We start from the raw sequence: 20,264 nt of genomic DNA on the forward strand, positions 1-20,264 counted from the left end.
TTAAGAATGTATGAGTTTTTAAAGAGCTATCTACATGCAAGCGGGCTACTTTCAAATGGCCTATGTAGGATTTTGATATATTAAGTAATTTAGCTTTCATGGGGACCCCTTGAGGCCCCCACAAGGACCCCTGGGCCTCTCTGGACCCTATTTAGAGATCCACTGAGCTAGTCCACATGGACTAGGTGTTGATCAGTTGCCTACTGTTTGATTCTTGGCAGGCTGGAACCATTTGTTGTGTCATACCTACTCTCCACATTTCTTCTCTTTCCGTCTCTCCTATAAAGGCTTAAAAATGTCCCCAAAATAACTGACTTTTGAACAAACTGACTTATACCATAGGCTAATTGTAGGGCGTTAAAGCCTACAATAATATGGATGTGAGTTGTCTTACCTGAACATGATTACAATTTAGCCGTTTACAAATGCCTGAAACAGAATAACATGTAAAAGCTACAAACACTGTAGGCCTACAAGTGAGGAAATCAGGGATTTCATTATGCTTGACAGTTCAGACATCTGGTTGAAGTCAAGTCCTGTTAGATGAGTGCTCTGTTTTACGTTGTAATGGCGCCATCATGTGGATAAAATAAGACTTAGAAATACTAATTTAAAGTTCTCTGACCTGGAGATTCTTACTTTGTCTTTTATTTTACTAAACCTTTTTATTTGACAAGGTGCTTGATATAATAATGCATTTCAACAAAGTAAGTTTGGGCTCCAGCTTTGCCTCCCAATGCTTAGAACATGGCTTAGCTCCTTCCGTTGTTGTCGGGTGGAAACCTTGTATGTCCAAAACCGTTACCTTTTTTATTAAGTTTGTTTTTTAACTATATAGTGAAAATAGCCGATATACAGGCTCACAACGCGAGCTTGTATATTGGCTGTTTTCACTACTTTTTTTGTGGGACACTCTTGCGTGACAAAAAGGCATTCATTTACGAAAAAAGTTAAAATACGGAGATACGAGGTTTTTACCCGACAGCTACCCCTTGGTCGTAATTTGGGTCGTTTTCAGGGTTGCCAGATTTTGCGAGAGAAATAAGCAACCAGGTCTATGAAAACAAGCCCAAAATAAGTGACTATAGCCACATGAGCACTTTAAACAAGTATGGGACACTTTGTGAGCTACTGAGCTGCTTGTAGATCTGCTTTTACTTTTTACTTTTTTTTAATCAAAGAAAATGTGAATAACTTTGAATATCTTTTGAACATTTTAACACCACAAATCTTGTATGGGGGTCTCTGGCATAAAATATTTTCAGATGAGGGTCCGCAGACAAATACATATTAATTTGGAGGTCCTTGACATGAAAATGTTTGAGGGCCACTGGTTTAAACAACATTTAGGAAACAAGCCCAAATAAGCAACCACACAGAAGGGCTCGTTTCTAAAGTGCAGTTGCTTATTTGGGCTTGTTTCTAAAGTTTAGAAACACGAGCCCAAATAAGCAACTGCACTTTAAAAACGTAACCCGCTGCCCGCAACTAACCAATATTTACAAGCAACTTTACAGAAAAACAAGCCCTAAGTCGCTCATAATAAGAGGACATGGCAACACTGGGTCTTTTTGTATTTACAGGACGTCATATGGAGGCGACGCGTCGTCCAACAACATAAGCTCGGCTGAAAGTTGGCGCCTATCAGTTTTGCTTGGCGGTTGAACGTCTTCTTGAAAAAAAAATCAGTGTTTTCTCTTAATTAAGCTCCCAATTTACATGTGCAGTTAATATTATCATCACCTACTAATACACAGAACATGGAGGATTGTGACAACGTTCCACCTGCTGAAGAGAACACGGAGGGTTCTGCCAACGACATGGCATCGACTTCTGATCAGAACATGGAGGAGGATTGTGCAGTGGTGGAAAAAGTACTCACATTTTTTACTTAAGTAAACTTATCAATACTGCAATGTAGAAATACTCTTTTTACAAGTACAGTACTCGAGTACATGTACTTAGTTACTTTTATGCCACTGTATATGTTTGTTTCATAGCCTTGGATCACAAAACGGTCATCTGTCATGGCGTCTTGGATGATTTTCAAAATGGTGTTTGCACTTTCTGCCTTTTTGGTCCGTGCATCTACATAAACGTTCATATTTCAAATATAAAGTGCTTAACCCATGGCCACGGATGCTACAATTATGTACGGCCCCTCAGAAGTATCCGTATCTTCCGTATTGTTCAATGAAAAGTATTTAATCCGATCGGTGGCCATTTTGTCATAGTTATAATGGATCAGCGTGCAATACACCTTCCAACCGATAGGGTCGCGCAGAAGCATGGGGGAAAATGGCTGCCGATCGGATTAAAATGCTTTTTATTGAACAATACGGAAGATACGGGTATTTCTGAGGGTTCGTACATAATTGTAACATCCGTGGCCATGGGGTAAGTGCTTTATATTTGGAATCCGAACGTTTATGTAGGTGCACGGACCAAAAAGGGAGAAAGTACAAATATTATATTGAAAAAAGTCCAAGACGGCCATTCTTTGAGACACGACATACGGGTATTTCGGGGATTGGGGCCGAATCCGCCATTCCTTCACCGGGTGAAACAACACAGCTTTCACCATTGGAATTGCATTACGGAACGCACACATTGTTAAGCCCCAAATGTTAACTAACTGTCCGGAGTTCTAGTTTAATGTAATAATCCATATCTTTCAATAAAGAAGTGTTTTAATTCCGTCTGTGGCCGATTCTGTCGGAAGTTCCAAATGGGCGGTAGTGACGCGCCGCATCTGGTAAAACCCGGAATTACACTCAATGGAAACAGGAAGTAAACGAGGGTGGAAAAATGGCGTTCGGCCACAGACGGGATTAAAACACTTCTTTATTGAAATAGATTGATTATTACATTGCACTAGAACTCCTGACAGTTAGTTAACATTTGGGGCTTGGGGGTAAGCACCTTATTTTTGCATTTTGTACATGTTTGGAGCCCCGGACAGGCTAGGAGCTGAAAGTCCCGGTGACAATGGGGAGGAGTGTCTACAACTCTCGTAGATTGAAAACGTCAGAATCATAAATACGTCTACGAGAGTTGTATTCTACAGCTAACATTGATCCACTTTGCCTATTCGCTCATACTAGGACATGACATATGTGTAGGTAGAAGAATATAATTTTGACCGATGACCGTCTTTTGATCCAAGGCTACTTGAGACCCAGCATTCTTCTTTGTGCACTGTAGTGCACATCAGTTTTCGCTTAGTTCCTCTAATACTATACATGTTCCTGACAGAGGACAATCGTAGCTTTCCAATGATGTCTCATGTGTGGGTGTGGCTGTGGCCATGCCAACTAGACGTATATCTGTCTTGTAACACAGTGGTTCTCAACCACATGATTTGACAGTTTTGATTGATTGATTGATTGATTGATGTACTTTATTTAGTAAGACATGAGAACAGTACATGACAGTACATAACAGTACATGGAAGTACAAATTCGCAATACAAGGTCTACTAAACTGGATAGCTCAGTTAAGCACGTAGCTTGTTTAAGATGAGATCCCCATGCACACAAATCATGTTGACATATAAGAGACAGACAGATATACACACTACTATACAGAATGTCATACAATCAGTTTACAGGTTACTGGTATGAAGGGTGAAAAATATGTACAAAAAAGAAAGAGAGGGGGGGGGGGGGGGGGTTAGGTTAGGACATGGGGTAGGTTAGGACTTGGACAGGGGCCATTTTTGAATTGCAGCCTCCTGAAGGTGTATCTTTAGGGCATTTTTGAAAGTGAGTAGGGTTTTGCACTCCTTTACTCCTTTGGGCATTCCACATTTTAGATGAATAGCATGAGAAAGAGTTCATTCCCTTTGTTGTGCCAAATCTGGGTTGAACATGGTTTGTGGAGCTGCCTCTGGTGTTATGATCATGGACTTGATTAACATTTTGGAAGTATTTTGACAAATACAGGGGGATCCCAATGTTGTGGTGTATCTTGAAGACCAGGCCCATAGCAAGTTGCTGTACTCTGTCCTCAACCCTAAGCCATCCAAGCCTAGCAAAATGATCAGGGGTTAGATGGGTTTTGTAATTGAGGCCAAGAAGTAGCCTTACAAGTTTGTTTTGGGATGTTTGGAGCCTTGTTTTTAGGGCCTTGGAGGTGTTGTGATACCATGAAGTGCATGCATAATCATAATGACCTTGTATGAGGGCCCCTACAAGAATCTTCAGAGTATTTTTACTGACTTTACGATCAAGTCTCCACATCCTCCGTGTTATTTTGTGGACCTTTTTGATCGTCTTTTCAGCGTTTTTGTCACCTGAGAGGTTTGCCTCCAAGATGGAACCCAAGTAGGTAATTTCCTCCTTTCTTGTGATAACATTTTCACCCACTTTGATCGTGAAACTCTCAGCCTTTCTAAGGTTAGGGTTGGACCCAAAGAGGATGGATTCAGTTTTACCCAGGTGTAATGAGAGTTTGTTGTCGGAGAGCCAGATGCAGATCTTGTTGAGTTCAGTGCTGAGGGTTTTCTCAACCTGCAGCCTGTCCCTGTCCGAGACCAGCAGAGCCGAGTCATCTGCGAACAGGAACAGTTTGCAGTCGCAAGCTGAAGACATATCATTCACATATATCAGGAACAGTAGTGGTCCTAGTATGCTTCCTTGAGGAACACCACAAGTCACTGGGAGGGGAGGGGACTGGGTGCCGTTTACTTCCACCACTTGCTCCCTCCCTTCCAGGTAGGATCTCATCCAGTTCACCGACGTGTCGTCAAAGCCTATTGCTTTGAGCTTATTGATCATAATTGGGTGATTAACGGTGTCAAAAGCCTTCTGGAGGTCCAGCATGACCATGCCGCAATATTTGCCCTTGTCGACATCTTGTTTGATAGAGTCGTTCAAATAGAGAAGGCATGTGTCAGTGGAGTGGTTTGTTCTGAAACCAGATTGGAATTCGTAAATTAGATTTTTTTCGGCAAGGTACTTATCAACCTGTTCATAGACTATTTTTTCCATGACTTTCGAGATGGAGCTAAGAATAGAAATAGGGCGGTAGTTGCCAGGGTCTAATTGGTTTCCTTTTTTGTACAGAGGGGTCACTCTTGCTTTTTTGAAGTCGTTAGGGACCCGTCCCTGTATGATGGAGAGGTTTATTATGTGGGTAATGATTGGGGCAATGGAGGCGGCTGAGTCTTTTAGAAATTTAGCGGGGATGTTGTCGGGACCTGTGGCTCTGTGTTGTTGGAGTGCACTCAATTTTTTAAACACCTCATCTGTTGACACAGGGGAGAGTTTAAAATCGTCTTTGCGTACACCCTGTTTATCGTAAAATGAATCAACATACTCTCCACCATGACTCCCAGAGTGAGGGGGTAGTTTTTCAACTAACTCTGAGGCCACGGTCGTGAAGAATATGTTGAGGATTTTACTCACTTCCCGTTTGGATGAAATGAGAGTGTCATTCACCTTGAGGTTTATGTTTGTAAACCTGGTTTTCAATTTCTTGCTGCAGCCTAGTAGGTTGTTGAATAGCTTCCAGAGCTCACGTGGTTTGTTTTGATTTTCCTCAATTTTGCCATCGAGGTAGCTTTTTTCTGCTAACAACAGCATGCCATTAACCTTGTTTCTTAGCATGTTTTTCTCTTTTTTGAGTTTCGCTACGTGGGATTCGAGACCTTTATTGAAGCTTTTGGCAAGTTTGATCCTACTTTTATGATAGTCAGAACACTTTTTGTCTCTGACTTTCATGGTAGTAAGGATATCCGAATTCATCCATGGAACCGAGCGGGTTTTGACCCTGATGGTTTTCATGGGAGCCACACTGTCCAAAATTGGAATGAATTTGGTTTTGAAACCAAGCCAAGATTCGTCTACCTGTGTGCTGTTTAGTACGTCGGACCAATCCTGTTCCTCCAGTCTGTGATCTAAGTCCTCACTCTTGTAGTTTTTGAGGTCTCTGATCGTGACTGTTTGGTGGTAACCGGTCTTTGGTTTACGTTTCTTTCTGGTGCAGAAGATCATGTTATGATCAGATATGCCACAGGTAGAAACACCACTATTGAGGATTTTGTCCTTGTCCGTTGTTAGAATGAGATCTATGATAGTTTGAGTGGAAACACACAGCCTTGTGGGCTGAGTGATCAGCTGGTGGAGTGAGTGCCGATTACAAAACCCCCTGAATGACTTAAACACTGACGCTTCCTTACGGAGCATGTCAGTGTTAAAGTCACCAAGAAGTACTGTCTCCTCATTGTCCACTTTAGCTAAACATTCATCAAGTCTATCATAGAAATCAGTCTGGTTAGGAGGTCTGTATATGGTACCGACTAGCACAGGTTTAGCATTTTCAAAAATGATCTCGACCCACACAGCTTCAATGTCTGCATCATTCAGGTCTTCACGAAGGATGCAGACATTGTCTTTATGTACATACATGCATACGCCGCCCCCGTTTCTGTTTCTATCTTTTCTGAAAAGTTTGTAGTTTGACAGTTGACAGTAAAGTGTCACTTTAAGGACTTTTAAGACCTTTTTAATACCAAAAAACATTACTACCTACTACCATTACTTACTACCTAAAAATACCATTACTGCAAGCATCAAAAGTAAGCAACAAACTATACACTATAAAAACTGGTTAAACACCGGTTAAAATGGTCAAATATAAGAAAGACGTTGTGAAAGTTGTGAAAATAGCCCTTGCGAGGTGTTGTGGCGGCCTGAAGAGGTTGACAACCACTGTTGTAACACCCCGGTCCCCCACACATGATGTATAATAATACGTAAAGCTTGTCCTCTGTAAGGAACATCAGGACTCAATAGAGTCACCTGTAGTATCAGAGGAATTAAGCAAAAAAACTGAGTGCACAAAAAGAATAGGGGTCCATATATATTTTCTGATCTTTTTGCCACCTTACTGATGGTGTTGCCTTGACTTTGGTGTCTCTCCATCATGCTGTATCTATGGTACTCTCTCCCCCATTGCCCTGTAATCAGTTTTTAACTGTTGTCTTTGGCGAAATTGGCGTGTATAGGTTATTCTTATTGTCATGTGCTTTGTATGGAAATGTATTGTTAACGTATTGACTGTTAAATGTGAGTGGACCTCAATAGAAACAAGTCTCAATACTTTCTTGTGTAATCCTCGAACTGTGGTTTTGCTTTTCAAAATAAATAAAATCAAAATGTATTTTATTCATTTTTGTCAATAAAGGTTTTCTCTTATCTTCTCTTCTCTGAACAGAACATGGAGGAGGATTGTGGCAACAACATGCCATCTATTTCTGAACAAAACATGGAGGTTTCTGTCAACATAGCATCTACTTCTGAACAAAACATGGAGGAGGATTGTGTCGACAGCACAGCATCTACTTCTGAGCAGAACACAGACTTGGGTTCCGGTTCTGACCTGGAACGCTGCAGCAACTGCAAAGCGGGGCTCAACTACAACGAGGAAGGGGGGTGTGTGAGCAAAGTGAAAATATCAACGTTCATCGATGCGAAGACTGCGAAAATACTGTTCCCTCATCTTCCGGCATCTGACTTTATATGCACAGAGTGCGTCACGATGGTCAAATCAAAGACAAAGTTCAACGGCTTCAACAAAAGGCGCACATTGGCCGGGAGTGGTTCTTCTTCTGTCGACAGTACACCACCTCCATCTAAACAAGACAAGACGAAGGGTACTGTGGGTGGTGGTGGGGTTCCATCGCTGCATCCTGCACCTACATCTACACAGAACACAGAGGGTTCAAAGGGTCCAAAAAGACCGAAGATGAGCAGAGATACTGTCGTCGGACCATCTGCTTCTATGCTGAAAATGGCAGGTTCTGTCAAGAAACCACCAAAGCAGAACAAGGGAAGTTCTGTCAAGGCACCATCTACTTCTAAACCGAACGTGAAAGGGACTGGCAAGGTACCACCTGCTTTTAAACCACCGAAGGGTTCTCTAATATATGGTACTGTGCTACCTACCAATTGGAACGTGAGAGTTTCTGCCAACAACGACGACAGGCCATGTCCGTCCGAAGAGAATGCGGAGGATTCCGGTTCTAAGATTATTAGATGCAGTCTCTGCAAAAAAGAACTCCACTACGACGCACACAAATCCCTGCCGAGAATAAGAATATCTAAGCTGGTTGATTTGAAGACTGCGCAAGTACTGTTGCCCCATCTTTCACCGGAGGAGTTCATATGTAGAGATCCGTGCCAAAAGTGGGTACATTCAAAAACAAAGAAATCTAGATGCAAAAGTAAGCGCACCTGGACCGGGTTTTCTATGACAAAATACCCTCTGCCTCAAGTGCCTCGCAAAATAATGAGGATGGATCTTGGCTCTACAAAGGGATACAAACACAAACACGAAGGTTATTATTATTATTATTATCAATAATGATGAAGAGGTGTGTGTGTGTGTGTGTGTGTGTGTGTGTGTGTGTGTGATTATTATCTTTAAGGAAATAACAGATTACAGTAACAATGTATGTGCTTTTTTGGTCAGTCTTCTTAACAACATAAACCCTGGACTAGAGTCCTCATTATTATTTTCAAAAATAGCAGATTGACAAGCTCACAACGTGTTGTGAGTGTCGATCTATTTGACGTACAACCAATTATGTAGGGCTTAAGACAGTTAAGAGGTTAACTTTTTTAATTGTCCACTAGATTAGACCCAAAATAAATGCATTGTGCATTTTGAATTTACCAGCCGTACAAATGACTTTTAAAGGATTTGAATACAATTTTCCAGTTTATAAAGAAGAGTGATTATTTTCCCCTTTCACGCCATTCATGTTTTCTTTCCAGTGTCCACATCAGTTGGTCCTGAGAAACCGCCCAAGAAGGTGACGAACGTCAACAAAGCAATTGGCTATTTAAGAAACCGACAATATGTTTCTGCAATAAGACGACTGCTGGAAGTTCCAGCTGCTACAGCCGCTTTCAACAAAGTGTGCCAAGAAATCATACGCAAAGAGGTAGGGTTGTCACGATCGTGACATCAAATAATTGTGGTTAATGATTTAATTGTGTTTTTGGCATTGACGTCCAACTGTCATTATGGCATAGAGAGTCAAACTGTTACACTTTGAAGGGAGCCTTTTAAGTTTTTTATGAACCCAGGGACATTTTGTGTTTTTACTGTGATAAAAGATCACATCTTCTATGCCCTCTCATCCCTAGACATGGGGTATAAATTCTTAGATACAGGGTCCCATGGTCATGACATCCCTGGAAATATTTAGAAATCTGAAAAAACGTTTTCCAGGCCTGAAAAAGGTTTGGAATGAATCAAATGTTTTGGAAAATGTCTGGACATACGTTTGTTTTTGCCTTTTGATTTTGTTGTATGTAACATGTTAAAATGTGGTGCTGCGCTGCACAAGCTGCATAAATCCTGATCCTGCGTGAGTCCTAATCCTAATGTATACAGGATTTCATGTGACAAAAATAATAGATCTACAAGCTACAACAACACGTTGCACCATGATACAGTGTTATCTTTTAGATCTGTTGTTTGCTCAAGTGTGTCTTGGGGCGTTGATAGCACACTGGTGTAAGAGCCTTATTTTGCACCATATGATTGCTATAGGCCTGGAAATGGGGTAAAATACTTAGGAAAAGTGTTAAAAATCCCTGTCCCTGTTAAACCCTGTAGATACTGGCCCCCCAAAATATTAGTCTTAACATTGAAATTATGTCATTGTCTTAAAAGAAAGCTGTATGAATGTATTGATGATTTATTTTTTAAATATTTTTGTTTACAGCGTATTCAGTTGGCCAGAGATAAGGAGGGACCTTTCAGGAAGCAACTCACATCTGAAAACCTGTCCTCATTTTCTTGGAAGAAGACAAATGCATGGATTGAGGAAAAGGCACCTCTTACTCTTAAATGCCTGCAAGGGATGTTCCCACAGGCACAGAAAATCACAGGACAATATGTGGACCATAATATTAAAGAAGAAACACGCAGGTGTGTAACCCTCTTAATGACATAATCATTTTTAGATTTGTGTATTTTAGAAGAAAGGAACTCTCAAATCCCTTTTAATATGCTCCAACTTTATTCCAAACGTACTTATTATATTCCAAACTAAACAACATTTCGACCTTGCAGTCTTTTTCAGGTTAAAGTGTTTATATACTTTATACTCGTAAAGCTGAATTCCTATGCCACAAGGCAAAGCCACGACGCATAACCCTGCTGCCCTGGCCTTGGAGTGAACTGCTTCAAGTTATGAACATGGAATTGTTAAGAGAGTCCTAAAATAAAACTACAATAGAATAATTCTAGTTATTATACCACACAGTCTGACAGAATGGAATTTGAAAAATCTGACAGATAGTCTTTCTTTTCCTTTTGTCTTTTCGGCCTTTATTGATAGTATACAGACAGGAAAGGGGGAGAGGGAGATGGGGAGTGACACGCAGCAATTGTCGTCGGGATCGGGACTCGAACCCGCGACACTCTGTCAGGCTGCAATGGAGCCTAGCTGCCCGGTGGCAGACAGATACTGTCTTGATCACTAGTGCTGGAGATGGGGATTTATTTCACAATTTAGCATTACATTTTAATTGTATTATGTTAAAAAGCAAGAGTCCAATAGTATTTCACTTCCACTGTAAAAAGAAACATTCTAATAATCACGCCAGATTTAAAAGAGCGTAGCGCTAACTTTTGAGATTGTCTTTCTAATAATCACCAGTTAGTACTTTATAAAAGGACCATGAAGCTAACTATGTATTTTAATGTTGGAATATAGGGCCATGACTGAAGAGGAAGCTCAACAGTTGGTGGATAAGAGGATTGCAATGGCCACGTCTATCGCTCTATTCACCGGCAGCAACAGAACACAATCATTTGTCCAGTCTCTCATTGGTGTTGAGATGTGGAGGGAAGGTTGTCCTCAAAAGATGTTCAAGATCATGAATAGCCTCGGCGTCTCCCAGTCCAGAGTCCAGTCAAGGCAACACATAGTCAGACTCCAAGATGACCACGATAAAGAGCTTAAGCTGTGGAAAGGACAGATTGAGGTGAGTATATGGGGGCAATATATATATCTCTGCTGTGAAGTTGAAAAATTGAGATGGCTGTTTTTTTGCCCGACAGCAATGATATTTTATATATTATACATAGATGGATATATATAGATAGATAGATAGCTTGCTTGATGGTGTGATTCAAATTGAATAATTGTTTTCATTAAACACCTGTACCTTCATCTCCATTATGTTTAGAAAGAACTAAAGATACCAAAGAGGACAATTGCATTCAAAAGTCTAGCCAATCGAGTTCCAGCCTACTCTCTCACTTGGGACCGAGTCAAGGTATTACTTAAAATTTTACGTCATATTGGTTTGTTACTGTTTGGTTGAATGAATTCTTCCCTAGCAATCAAACCTCATGTCTTCCCATAACAGATAACATCCAATGCCAAGCATGAACGTCTAGGAGGAAACAAGCCCATGATTTGGGCATTTCGCTTTGCCCATAAAAACCGCATACCTTTCAGCGTTCTACAAGGGCCTCTGAAAAAGGCAATTGAGGTGTCACCAAACAGCATCCTCCCATCCAAACAGGTACACATCCTTTAAAAAAACCATACACATGACCACCAGCCTGCTGTCAACAAAATAAATGACATTTTATTTATTTTTTATTTTAGACATATGAGGCACTGCGGCAGCGCATGAAAGCAATTGTGATGCGCATAATTGTTGACAACCTCACAGCCCTGGAAGGACTGAGAAGCAAGGTTGTATGGCACATTCCCCACTTATACTCCAAGCAGATGAAGGAGAAGAGCAATGTTGTAAGTCGGCACGTACAAATGTACAATCACTCACATTACTAACACGGCAAATCCAGTGGAAATCCAGCCTGTATTTCATTAGATGCCGTATTTGTGTGGGACCAAATTGTTGGACTGGGAACGTATCTGTTTCCTGGATTCTATGCTCCTCGCTTACAACTCACTTACATCCCTAACGTAAGCGGGGAACATAGAACCCGGGGAACATAGCGATGGACTGATGCCACCCACCAGCTGACAGATTGGGCCCTTTTTAGACTAGTGAGGCTAAAGATAGTGAAATTCCCCCAAAAATAACTATGCCTTTAAATTTCTCTAATGGGCCGTTTTTCTTCTTTTTTTTTTTTTAAGGTCAATCTTGGTGCAGTCCCTGTGGACTCAAGCACAACATATGGAGATACTGAGATAATGGACGGCCTTATTGAATATGTTCCAACATTGTCGGAGAAACCCCACGAAGTGTTGTGCTGTTCAGACGGCCTAAACATTGACACAACGGAGGAAACCAGTGACTCAACAGCCAAACCGACATTTGAAGGGCTTGTGGATGCGCCACCAGAATGTCACAAGGAATCCCTGTGTTACCAGGTGACAAACTAAGGGTTTGAGTTGTATAAATGAAGAATGAATTAACTATTGCATAACTTATCTAATAATGAGGGCCCTCAGGTGGTGTAGGGTACGTGTAAAGTCTAGTCTAGGGGTTTGAATCCACCGCGGTCCACGGTTTATCCCGCTAGGCAGAGTGTATATACAAAATTGGCCATGTTCATGGGTGGGAAGGTGGGAGGGTGATGTTTGTCACTGTGCTATTGGCTGCTATGGGGGCTCCCCGGTGGCGGGTGAGCCAGTAAGTTAAAACGGCAGTGGCGACACAGAAGGGAAGATCAAAAAGAGTGTAAAGATAACTGGGTACACAAAATAAAAGTTGTCCAGTTTTGGCAATTATATTTATCGTCATCTCTTGAACCACAGGACATTATGCAAATGCTGTTCAGTGAGAAGAGCCTGGAGGCTCGAGGATCTCTGTCCCAGCTCAAATCAGTGTTTGCAGTCAGAGGCACGTGTATTGAAGGGAAGTGCAAGGAAACAATCCAACGTGTCTGGGATTTGGATTTCATCACGGTAATATTCAGAAAATGTGCATTTCTTTAGCTTTCCTCATATGCATATAATGTTTCAATGCATGTTCTGCAATACACATCACCTAAACCAAAAACAAATGTTGTTTTTGTTCCCTACAAAGTTTGCGACTTCCGCTTACATCACTTTATACGCCGCTACCGAGTGCAACCTTGACGCTGTTGATGGGCAGCCTTCAGACTTACCCACAGACGCTCAGGCCCAAATGGAGTGGCTTAGTGGACTCTCGCACAGACTGGTGGACTTGGTGTGGATGCCACCACCTCAAGAAGACATAAATACTGCTGCTGCCACTGCATGTCTCTCTGAAGTAGAGAGGAATGAAGTCTGTTTCTGTGGAGAAGGTAGGCAAATAAGAGCATGCTTTAAGTTATTTAAAAAAAAAAGTCTAATCTAGATGCTTTAGATGATACAGACCCACAGTATATTAAACAAACCCTTCATAAATTAACAGCTTAGTAACTTACAATTACTAATTTCCAGTGTGGATTTTTGCCCACGTTACAGCACAGAAAGTAAATAAATTGACAACAAAAAATCAGCTCTCTCAACCCAAAGCAGCCATTAAGTGAACATCTTACCACCAGTGCTGCACTGAAGGCCATGGGGGAGAAAACTGAATTGGTTTTAAAAACAGTCCGTTTAACACGTAATTTGCAAGGCAGGTCCATGGGATATGCATGAACATAAATAGGCAAAAATCTATTTTGAAATAAATAAGATAAAACAAATTTGTTATGAATTCACTTCAAATTGGTCAAGGCGACCAACAACATGACTGTAAACATATTTACCCAGTTCTGTAGTTATACTTTGATATTAGAAAATAGGTGCCGTTTCAACTTTTGTCCAAAGCAAACACTTAGTTTCCCATCTTCCCACCCAGTCTTAACTAAATTAAACGTAAATAAGTGCAGCACTGTGATCACTTTGTCCTGCAGAGGTGACACTTGGTCCGGAATGTACATCCGATTCTGAACATATAAACAATCAAGCCTCCAGGATAAAAAAAATGTCCCAATTTTTTTGTCATTCTGTGGAACCCGGTCCATTACTGCCATGTAGCAAAATATTTTTTATTAATTTGTTTTTCTTCCGTATATCATGCTTTTAAATGGTCTTTTGTCTCTTTTTGAATGCCTTTTTATGCCTTTTATATAGTACCTTGAACTGCCTTTGTGAATGTATAGTGCTATACAAATAAACTTGTCTTGCCTTAGATTTCAGATAGTTGAGTGATTGTATATCATAATTAAATCTGTCTACTTCATTTTAGAAAAACCAGGTGAAAAATTAGTGCAGTGCTGCAGCAACCTTTGTGGAGGTGTGTGGTTCCATGAAGGTTGTGCACCGATAGACCCAACAACCGATCCGACCGTCACTCAGGATTGGTTCTGCAGCTCAGCTTGTCAAGGAGATGGCACCTACATATACTGTCACTGTAAAGAGCAACGAGGGGGACAGATGGTACAGTGTGCACTCATGGACCAGTGCAGAAGACATGAGTGGTACCACAAGGACTGTCTGAGTCTGTCAGACCAAGACAATGCTGTCTCTGAGGAGTGTAAGAAATAACTTGTTGTCCTTTCCAATGTCCTGTAGTGTTGTCCACCTAGACTCCTAGACTAGAATAATATGTGACTTGTAACTTGTTTTTGACTCTGGACATATCAACAATCAAGCCACCAGGATTAAAAAAAACGGACCTCAGACCTGAAGGTTTTATGACTGGGACTCGAGCTTTGAACTTTGACTTTTATGAATTAAAAAGTAATAAAAATGTAAAAAATAAGCTGTTGTCTACTAAAAATAGAATAAACCTAGAAGTTAGTTTCACCACCTTTTTGCTTGAAACTCTTGTACGACGGAGTAGGCCATGAAGTGTTGAAAAAACATAAAAAGTTGAAATATGTAGATATGAGGTTTCTGCCCGACAGCGACGATATATTCCAAAGTACATTTGAAATATAATGTGCTTTACAAAATGCTTGATACTGTTTCTTTCCCCATTACAGCTACATGGTACTGTTCAGAGATGTGCTTCATTGCGTCCGATGCAGACGACCATGTGCTCAACTACACGAAGGCTCTTGTGTGGGAGGGGCTTTATAACATGGCGAGACGAGATGCTATCAAAGAGGGTGATGGAGAAGCCATGACAGACTTCTGGAAAATGGACATGGTTCTGTTCTGGGCCAGAAAACACCTCAAGGATTTTACCACCTGCCATCGATTGCTCACCGGTATGTGAAATGTAATGTGTTGGTATGGACATTCTGTCACTGTTATACCAATGTCATTAATCAAGTGCATCTTGTTTGAATAGGGATTGAAGGATTCTACCCAGAGCACATTAGACAAGACCTGAAGTGGAACCGTGTGGTAAACCTTGAAGGCAAACCTGGATGCAACATCAGCTTGGATTTAGTCAATGAATTCATGAATATCGAATTCAAAGGTATGTTACTGAACTTATATTGGCTAAATAATTTCAGTTACGGTATGTAATTCTTTGAGTGACAAATTTGACATCATCCTGTATATGTCAAGGCTTTGCATTATGACACAAACCTTTGTTTACTAAGACATTGGTTGTGTCCGAATTCAGTCACTCATACGCTACTCCCTATATAGTGAATCAGATGTAGAGGACTATATAGAGAACTCATCGATGAAATAAAAATAGAAAAACATTTTGGACACGACTCGGGTCCCTGTTGGAGTGATAAATAAACAGCCCATGGATGTATTAAAAGAACATTCTGTTATACCTTAAGGGTCCCTCAAGGTTCAGACCCTGATGTGACATACTGAGCCGTAATTCTGTATTTTTTTAGAGTCCTTGGGACGTGTGAGCGACCACTACACCAATGAAAGGATGGAGCTCTGTGGAATGATGGCAGGAGCAATTGGAAGCAAGGCGAATCGGCTTCTCATTACGCTAGGAGCAGGGAACGGCAGCGGCCTCGCAACATCCCTGGCATCATCACACGTCTACAAGAGAAGTAGACAAGCTGACATCGCTAAGTTTGTGGCCGAGTATAAGAAGGACCATCTCTTCAGGTACATTCCTGGGAGAGCACACGAGGGCTTTGAGAAGTTCATTTACCAGCAGAAAATCAAAACCCCCAAGAAGATGGGGAAGATGATGAGGAATCTGGCTCAGGACATGGACCAACAGTGACAGATGAAAATAAGTGAGTGCCACAGTTCACATTGCATTTAGGGTTGGGAAGTGTATTAATACATTAAAGTAGAACATTTCATACATCAAGTGCAGTTCAATGCGCTTCACAGAAGAGGTTAAAATAAAGGAGAATAAAAACAAATACATAAATAGATAAAAATACAAAAGTACATTAGAATAAAAAGTTAAGTAAAAGCAATGCTAAAAAGGTGTGTCTTAAGATTTTATTTGTATTTTATTTAAATTACGTATAGTACATTTTATTTGTATTCATACAATGTGCTTCACATAATTATACAGTATTATTATTATACAAAGACAACAAAAATAAACAGGGTTATTCACAAAAGTGCACATTCATTTAAGGGTTCCGGTTGGGGATTTGAAAATATGGTCAAGCTCATTAGCACACAGTGTGGCTCCAAGTCACCATTTATACTTGGACACATAAATGATTGCAATCAGATACAGCAAAACACAGGCAAATATCACTCATTGTGAAAAATGTACCCTTGACATTAGGCAGATGGCAGGTGCAATTCATGGTGCTATCAGCTGCTATAATTCAATCTTGGAGAATTAATCACCCCTCAGTTTTTTTGTACCACAGTGGTTCTCACACATTTTCATGTCAAGGTTGATGTCCAACTTGATATGCATTTGGAAATATTTAGTGCCAGGGACCCCAATAAGATTTTTTAAATTTATTCCAAACTTTTCACAATATTTTGAGAATAGTAGATGGTTGCAAAAAATAAGGAAATGTTGATGCTATATTAACACTTTTTGCTGGGAACCCCCTCAAAGGCCTCTGGGGGTCCCCAATCCCCACTTTGAGAACCACTGTTGTACTGCATGAAATCCTACACTTATATGTATATGTTGAAACACAAAGGACTTCATCCACATCTAAAAGGCCTCTTTTGTACTTTTTTTTCTTCTGTTTTTTAACCAGGACCACCATTGATCAATCAATAGACTCTTGAGGTACAAAGACGTGTCATCTCTCCTGCAAGGATGCCTGTTTGACCACATTTCAGTTGAACAGACCAGTTATCTGATGGCAAATGACCCTTTGTCAAGTCCCGCCCGTGATCCCACCCCTCTTGGCGCCCATTGGTTTCTGTGGCTTGGTTGGACAAAAGACCTCTTTCCATCCACTACCATTGAATTATTTTTTTTCTCCTTTCTTTTTTTCAGTTGTCTCGTATTTTTAGGTTTAATTTTTAGAAAATTTTATCCCACGTTTTTTAACCCATTTTTTCACCCAGTGTCAATTGCCTAAGCTGTAGTCGTGGGCGCTACTGTCTCGTATTTAATTTATAGTATTGAATAATTATATTAAACTTGGCCTCAGTAAAAAGGAACATCTTTGGTGCAGTATACCTGGGCATTAAGTTGTCATAGTTGGCATAAACTGGATATTTTTTAAATTAATTTCATCATGCAAACTCAGCATAAACAACCAGAAGGAAGCGGTGGTTGGTTGGTCAGGGACCAATCAGAGGGCTGACAAATGGGTCAAAATGTTTTATTTTGTGATTATTAAGGGGGGAAGAAACCTTAAGCTGACTTTGTAGTTTGTTTTCTGGGTCAACTACAGCAGGGTAAAAACATGGCAAGCTGCATAAGGCTGACCATATAGTACATAGTGATGTAAGCACACTGCAGCTAATCAAATGAGCAATGGATGTGTTAGATTTAGGTTGGCTACTATTTATGGCTCTGGGCACAGCTCTAACACACCTGTCCCATTATTCATTTTATTAGCTGCAGCTGTGTTTCTTACTAACCTTCCATGTTTTTAATCTGCTGTACTTTTTAACCTGAATCGGGGAAAAACTACAAAATCAGCCTCGGGTTTCTTGCTAAGATTTATACTTTTTTTTTTTTTCATTGTGATATTGATATTTCTCAGTAAAGCAAGTCATTCTGCTTGCATAAGTTCAGTTGGTCTGTTGTATATATTTTTTGGTCATACACAAAATGTGATATTGATATTTTTCATTAGAAAGCAATTCATTCTGCATAACAAAATAAAAAGTCAAAATAAAAAGACATTTAAAATTGTATGAGTCAAATTTATATAATACCTTAAAATGTATCACGCACTTACATTATTGAATATTTTGTCTTGGCATATAGAAATGGTTACTTTGGTTGGTCACGCTTTGTTTAATGACTATAGCATGTGAGATAACATGACTTGTCCTTTTAAAAAAGGGTTTTAATACCTGATGTAAACCTGTTGGCTAAAGCTGCAATCCATAACTTAAATTTCATACGTCTCACATGAGAGACCACTCTTTCCAGATAGAATCCCTGCTTGGCCTTGGGAGAGATTATGACCTTCGTGCAGTACCTCCAGTCAACCAGTAGGTGCCCCACCTGACAAATGGAAGGGAGGCCACCTCCAACCACTGCAGATGTACTATTTGTATTGTATTAACATAGGCTACTCTACCATGCAAAACAAAAATGTATTCATTAAAATAACTTCTGGATTGCAGCTTTATCAACCTGGGCAATGTGGTTTATTCTTGGCGGTAAACTGACTGACTTGCCAAAAAGACATAATAGATCTCAAAACTCAAATCTCTGCCTCCTCCTGCACTGTCCTCCAGCATGGCATTTACAGTGAAATTGGTGACCTGCCGAAGCATGACCATCTTGTGGACCGACAAACGGCAGTGATGTACGTTCAGACATTCTTATGTGAAGTCCACAAGATGAACACATATTCACAATATTGAGAACCTTTGATAGAATATTGAAAGACTATTTTGCTTTTTTTGACCATCAAGTGCAACAGGCCTGCTACTAGGCTAAAAGATGACCTAAGCATTATCATAATGTAAAATGATGAACCAAAGAAGCCAGAGGGAGGATATCAAAAGGAGAGGCATGGACACCTCAGCAAAGCAAACCCTGTCTAAAACTCTTAAGGCCAGACCGCACCAATGCAACTAGTCGCAACTCCTTGCAACATAACAGTTTTAAGGCCAGTCCCCACCAATGCAACTACTGGCAACTGCCATTGGGGATAATGGTTGCATGTAGTTGCATTAGTGTGGACTGGCCTTTAATAGGATAAGAACTAATGGGGAAACTTGACAATAGGTGCTAAACTAATCACATACAGTGTGGTGACAACATTATGTCAACGACTCTATTTTGTAATACAAGAGTGAGATATTCTGTATGGTTACAGATAGAAACGAGAAAGTAAAAGAAAAGCGGCAGTTGCCTGTGATTGATAGACTTTTGTGGATCCTTTTCTGGATGTCTTTAGTGTGCTGGTCAAAGCTGAGTCTATTTTTCAGTGTCACTACGAGGTATTTGAAATCATTTCTACTTTTTTGATATGATGCTGAGGTGAAGTGGAGCCAATTAATTATTTCCCTTCAGGTCAAGAGTTTTGAGTCTCATTTCCTGGCCCGAGGCCTTCATTAGGGTCCACTGCACTCCAGTGGACGTGTATGTCACCTTTTTCAAAACTCCTGGCTATGGATTAATAAAAGATGTTCTACGTACTTGAACAGATCGAGCTGTCTTGGACTTTCTTTAAGTTCACCGCCTTATTTTTTCCACTGTGATGCCTATAAAGGAAATTAACTTAGAACTATTGTCCTTAAACTAAATCCTTTCCAAAAAGCACCTGTTTTCAGTTTGACATAATTACGGACCCACGCAGCGCTTCTTCATCTATTATCTTTACATTATTTCCTCTTGTCAGAGTCATTGTCTGTGAGTAGGACAAGAATGGCTGTGTCATCTGAGTGAGGTAGGTAGGGATGTGTGACAGTGGTGTAATGTGTCACTTTCCATGAGACAAATTAGTAGAAGATGTTAATGGTGCTGTAAGTGGTATTTCTTTGGTTGAACTTCAAAATAAGTGGTAAATAGCTATAGAAATCATTGCTCTAAATCTAAAGAACGTATGTGCAGTAACAGGGTGAACTATCAGTAACAAGGTGAATCTCTGTACTAAACAGAGATTAAAGAGTACCCATTTATCAGCTTCAGTTTTATAGTGTTCCATTTCCAATGTTGTTCCAATTTCACATCAGAATCAGAATCAATCTTTATTGTCACATCCCATTACAAGTAAGTGCATAATATGACTAAACTACATATATAATATCTATA

General features: G+C 40.3%; 1 protein-coding gene across 1 annotated transcript; it reads left to right on the forward strand.

Moving 5' to 3' along the window:
• Window positions 1-1,628: 1,628 nt before the first annotated feature.
• Window positions 1,629-18,165, forward strand: LOC311059996 (uncharacterized protein). Its single transcript, XM_084078122.1, has 16 exons — window positions 1,629-1,874; window positions 7,219-8,341; window positions 8,781-8,950; window positions 9,740-9,945; window positions 10,736-11,006; window positions 11,211-11,300; window positions 11,394-11,552; window positions 11,639-11,785; window positions 12,137-12,373; window positions 12,761-12,910; window positions 13,032-13,272; window positions 14,205-14,492; window positions 14,944-15,171; window positions 15,255-15,386; window positions 15,766-16,125; window positions 17,071-18,165. The coding sequence occupies exons 1-15, from the start codon at window positions 1,761-1,763 to the stop codon at window positions 16,110-16,112; spliced, it is 3,903 nt and encodes a 1,300-aa protein (XP_083934248.1). The 5' UTR covers window positions 1,629-1,760; the 3' UTR covers window positions 16,113-16,125; window positions 17,071-18,165.
• The last annotated feature ends 2,099 nt before the right edge of the window (window positions 18,166-20,264 follow it).

This window comes from Gymnoscopelus microlampas (assembly GCF_963454915.1).
Source record: "Gymnoscopelus microlampas genome assembly, chromosome: 14".
Lineage (NCBI taxonomy): Eukaryota > Metazoa > Chordata > Actinopteri > Myctophiformes > Myctophidae > Gymnoscopelus > Gymnoscopelus microlampas.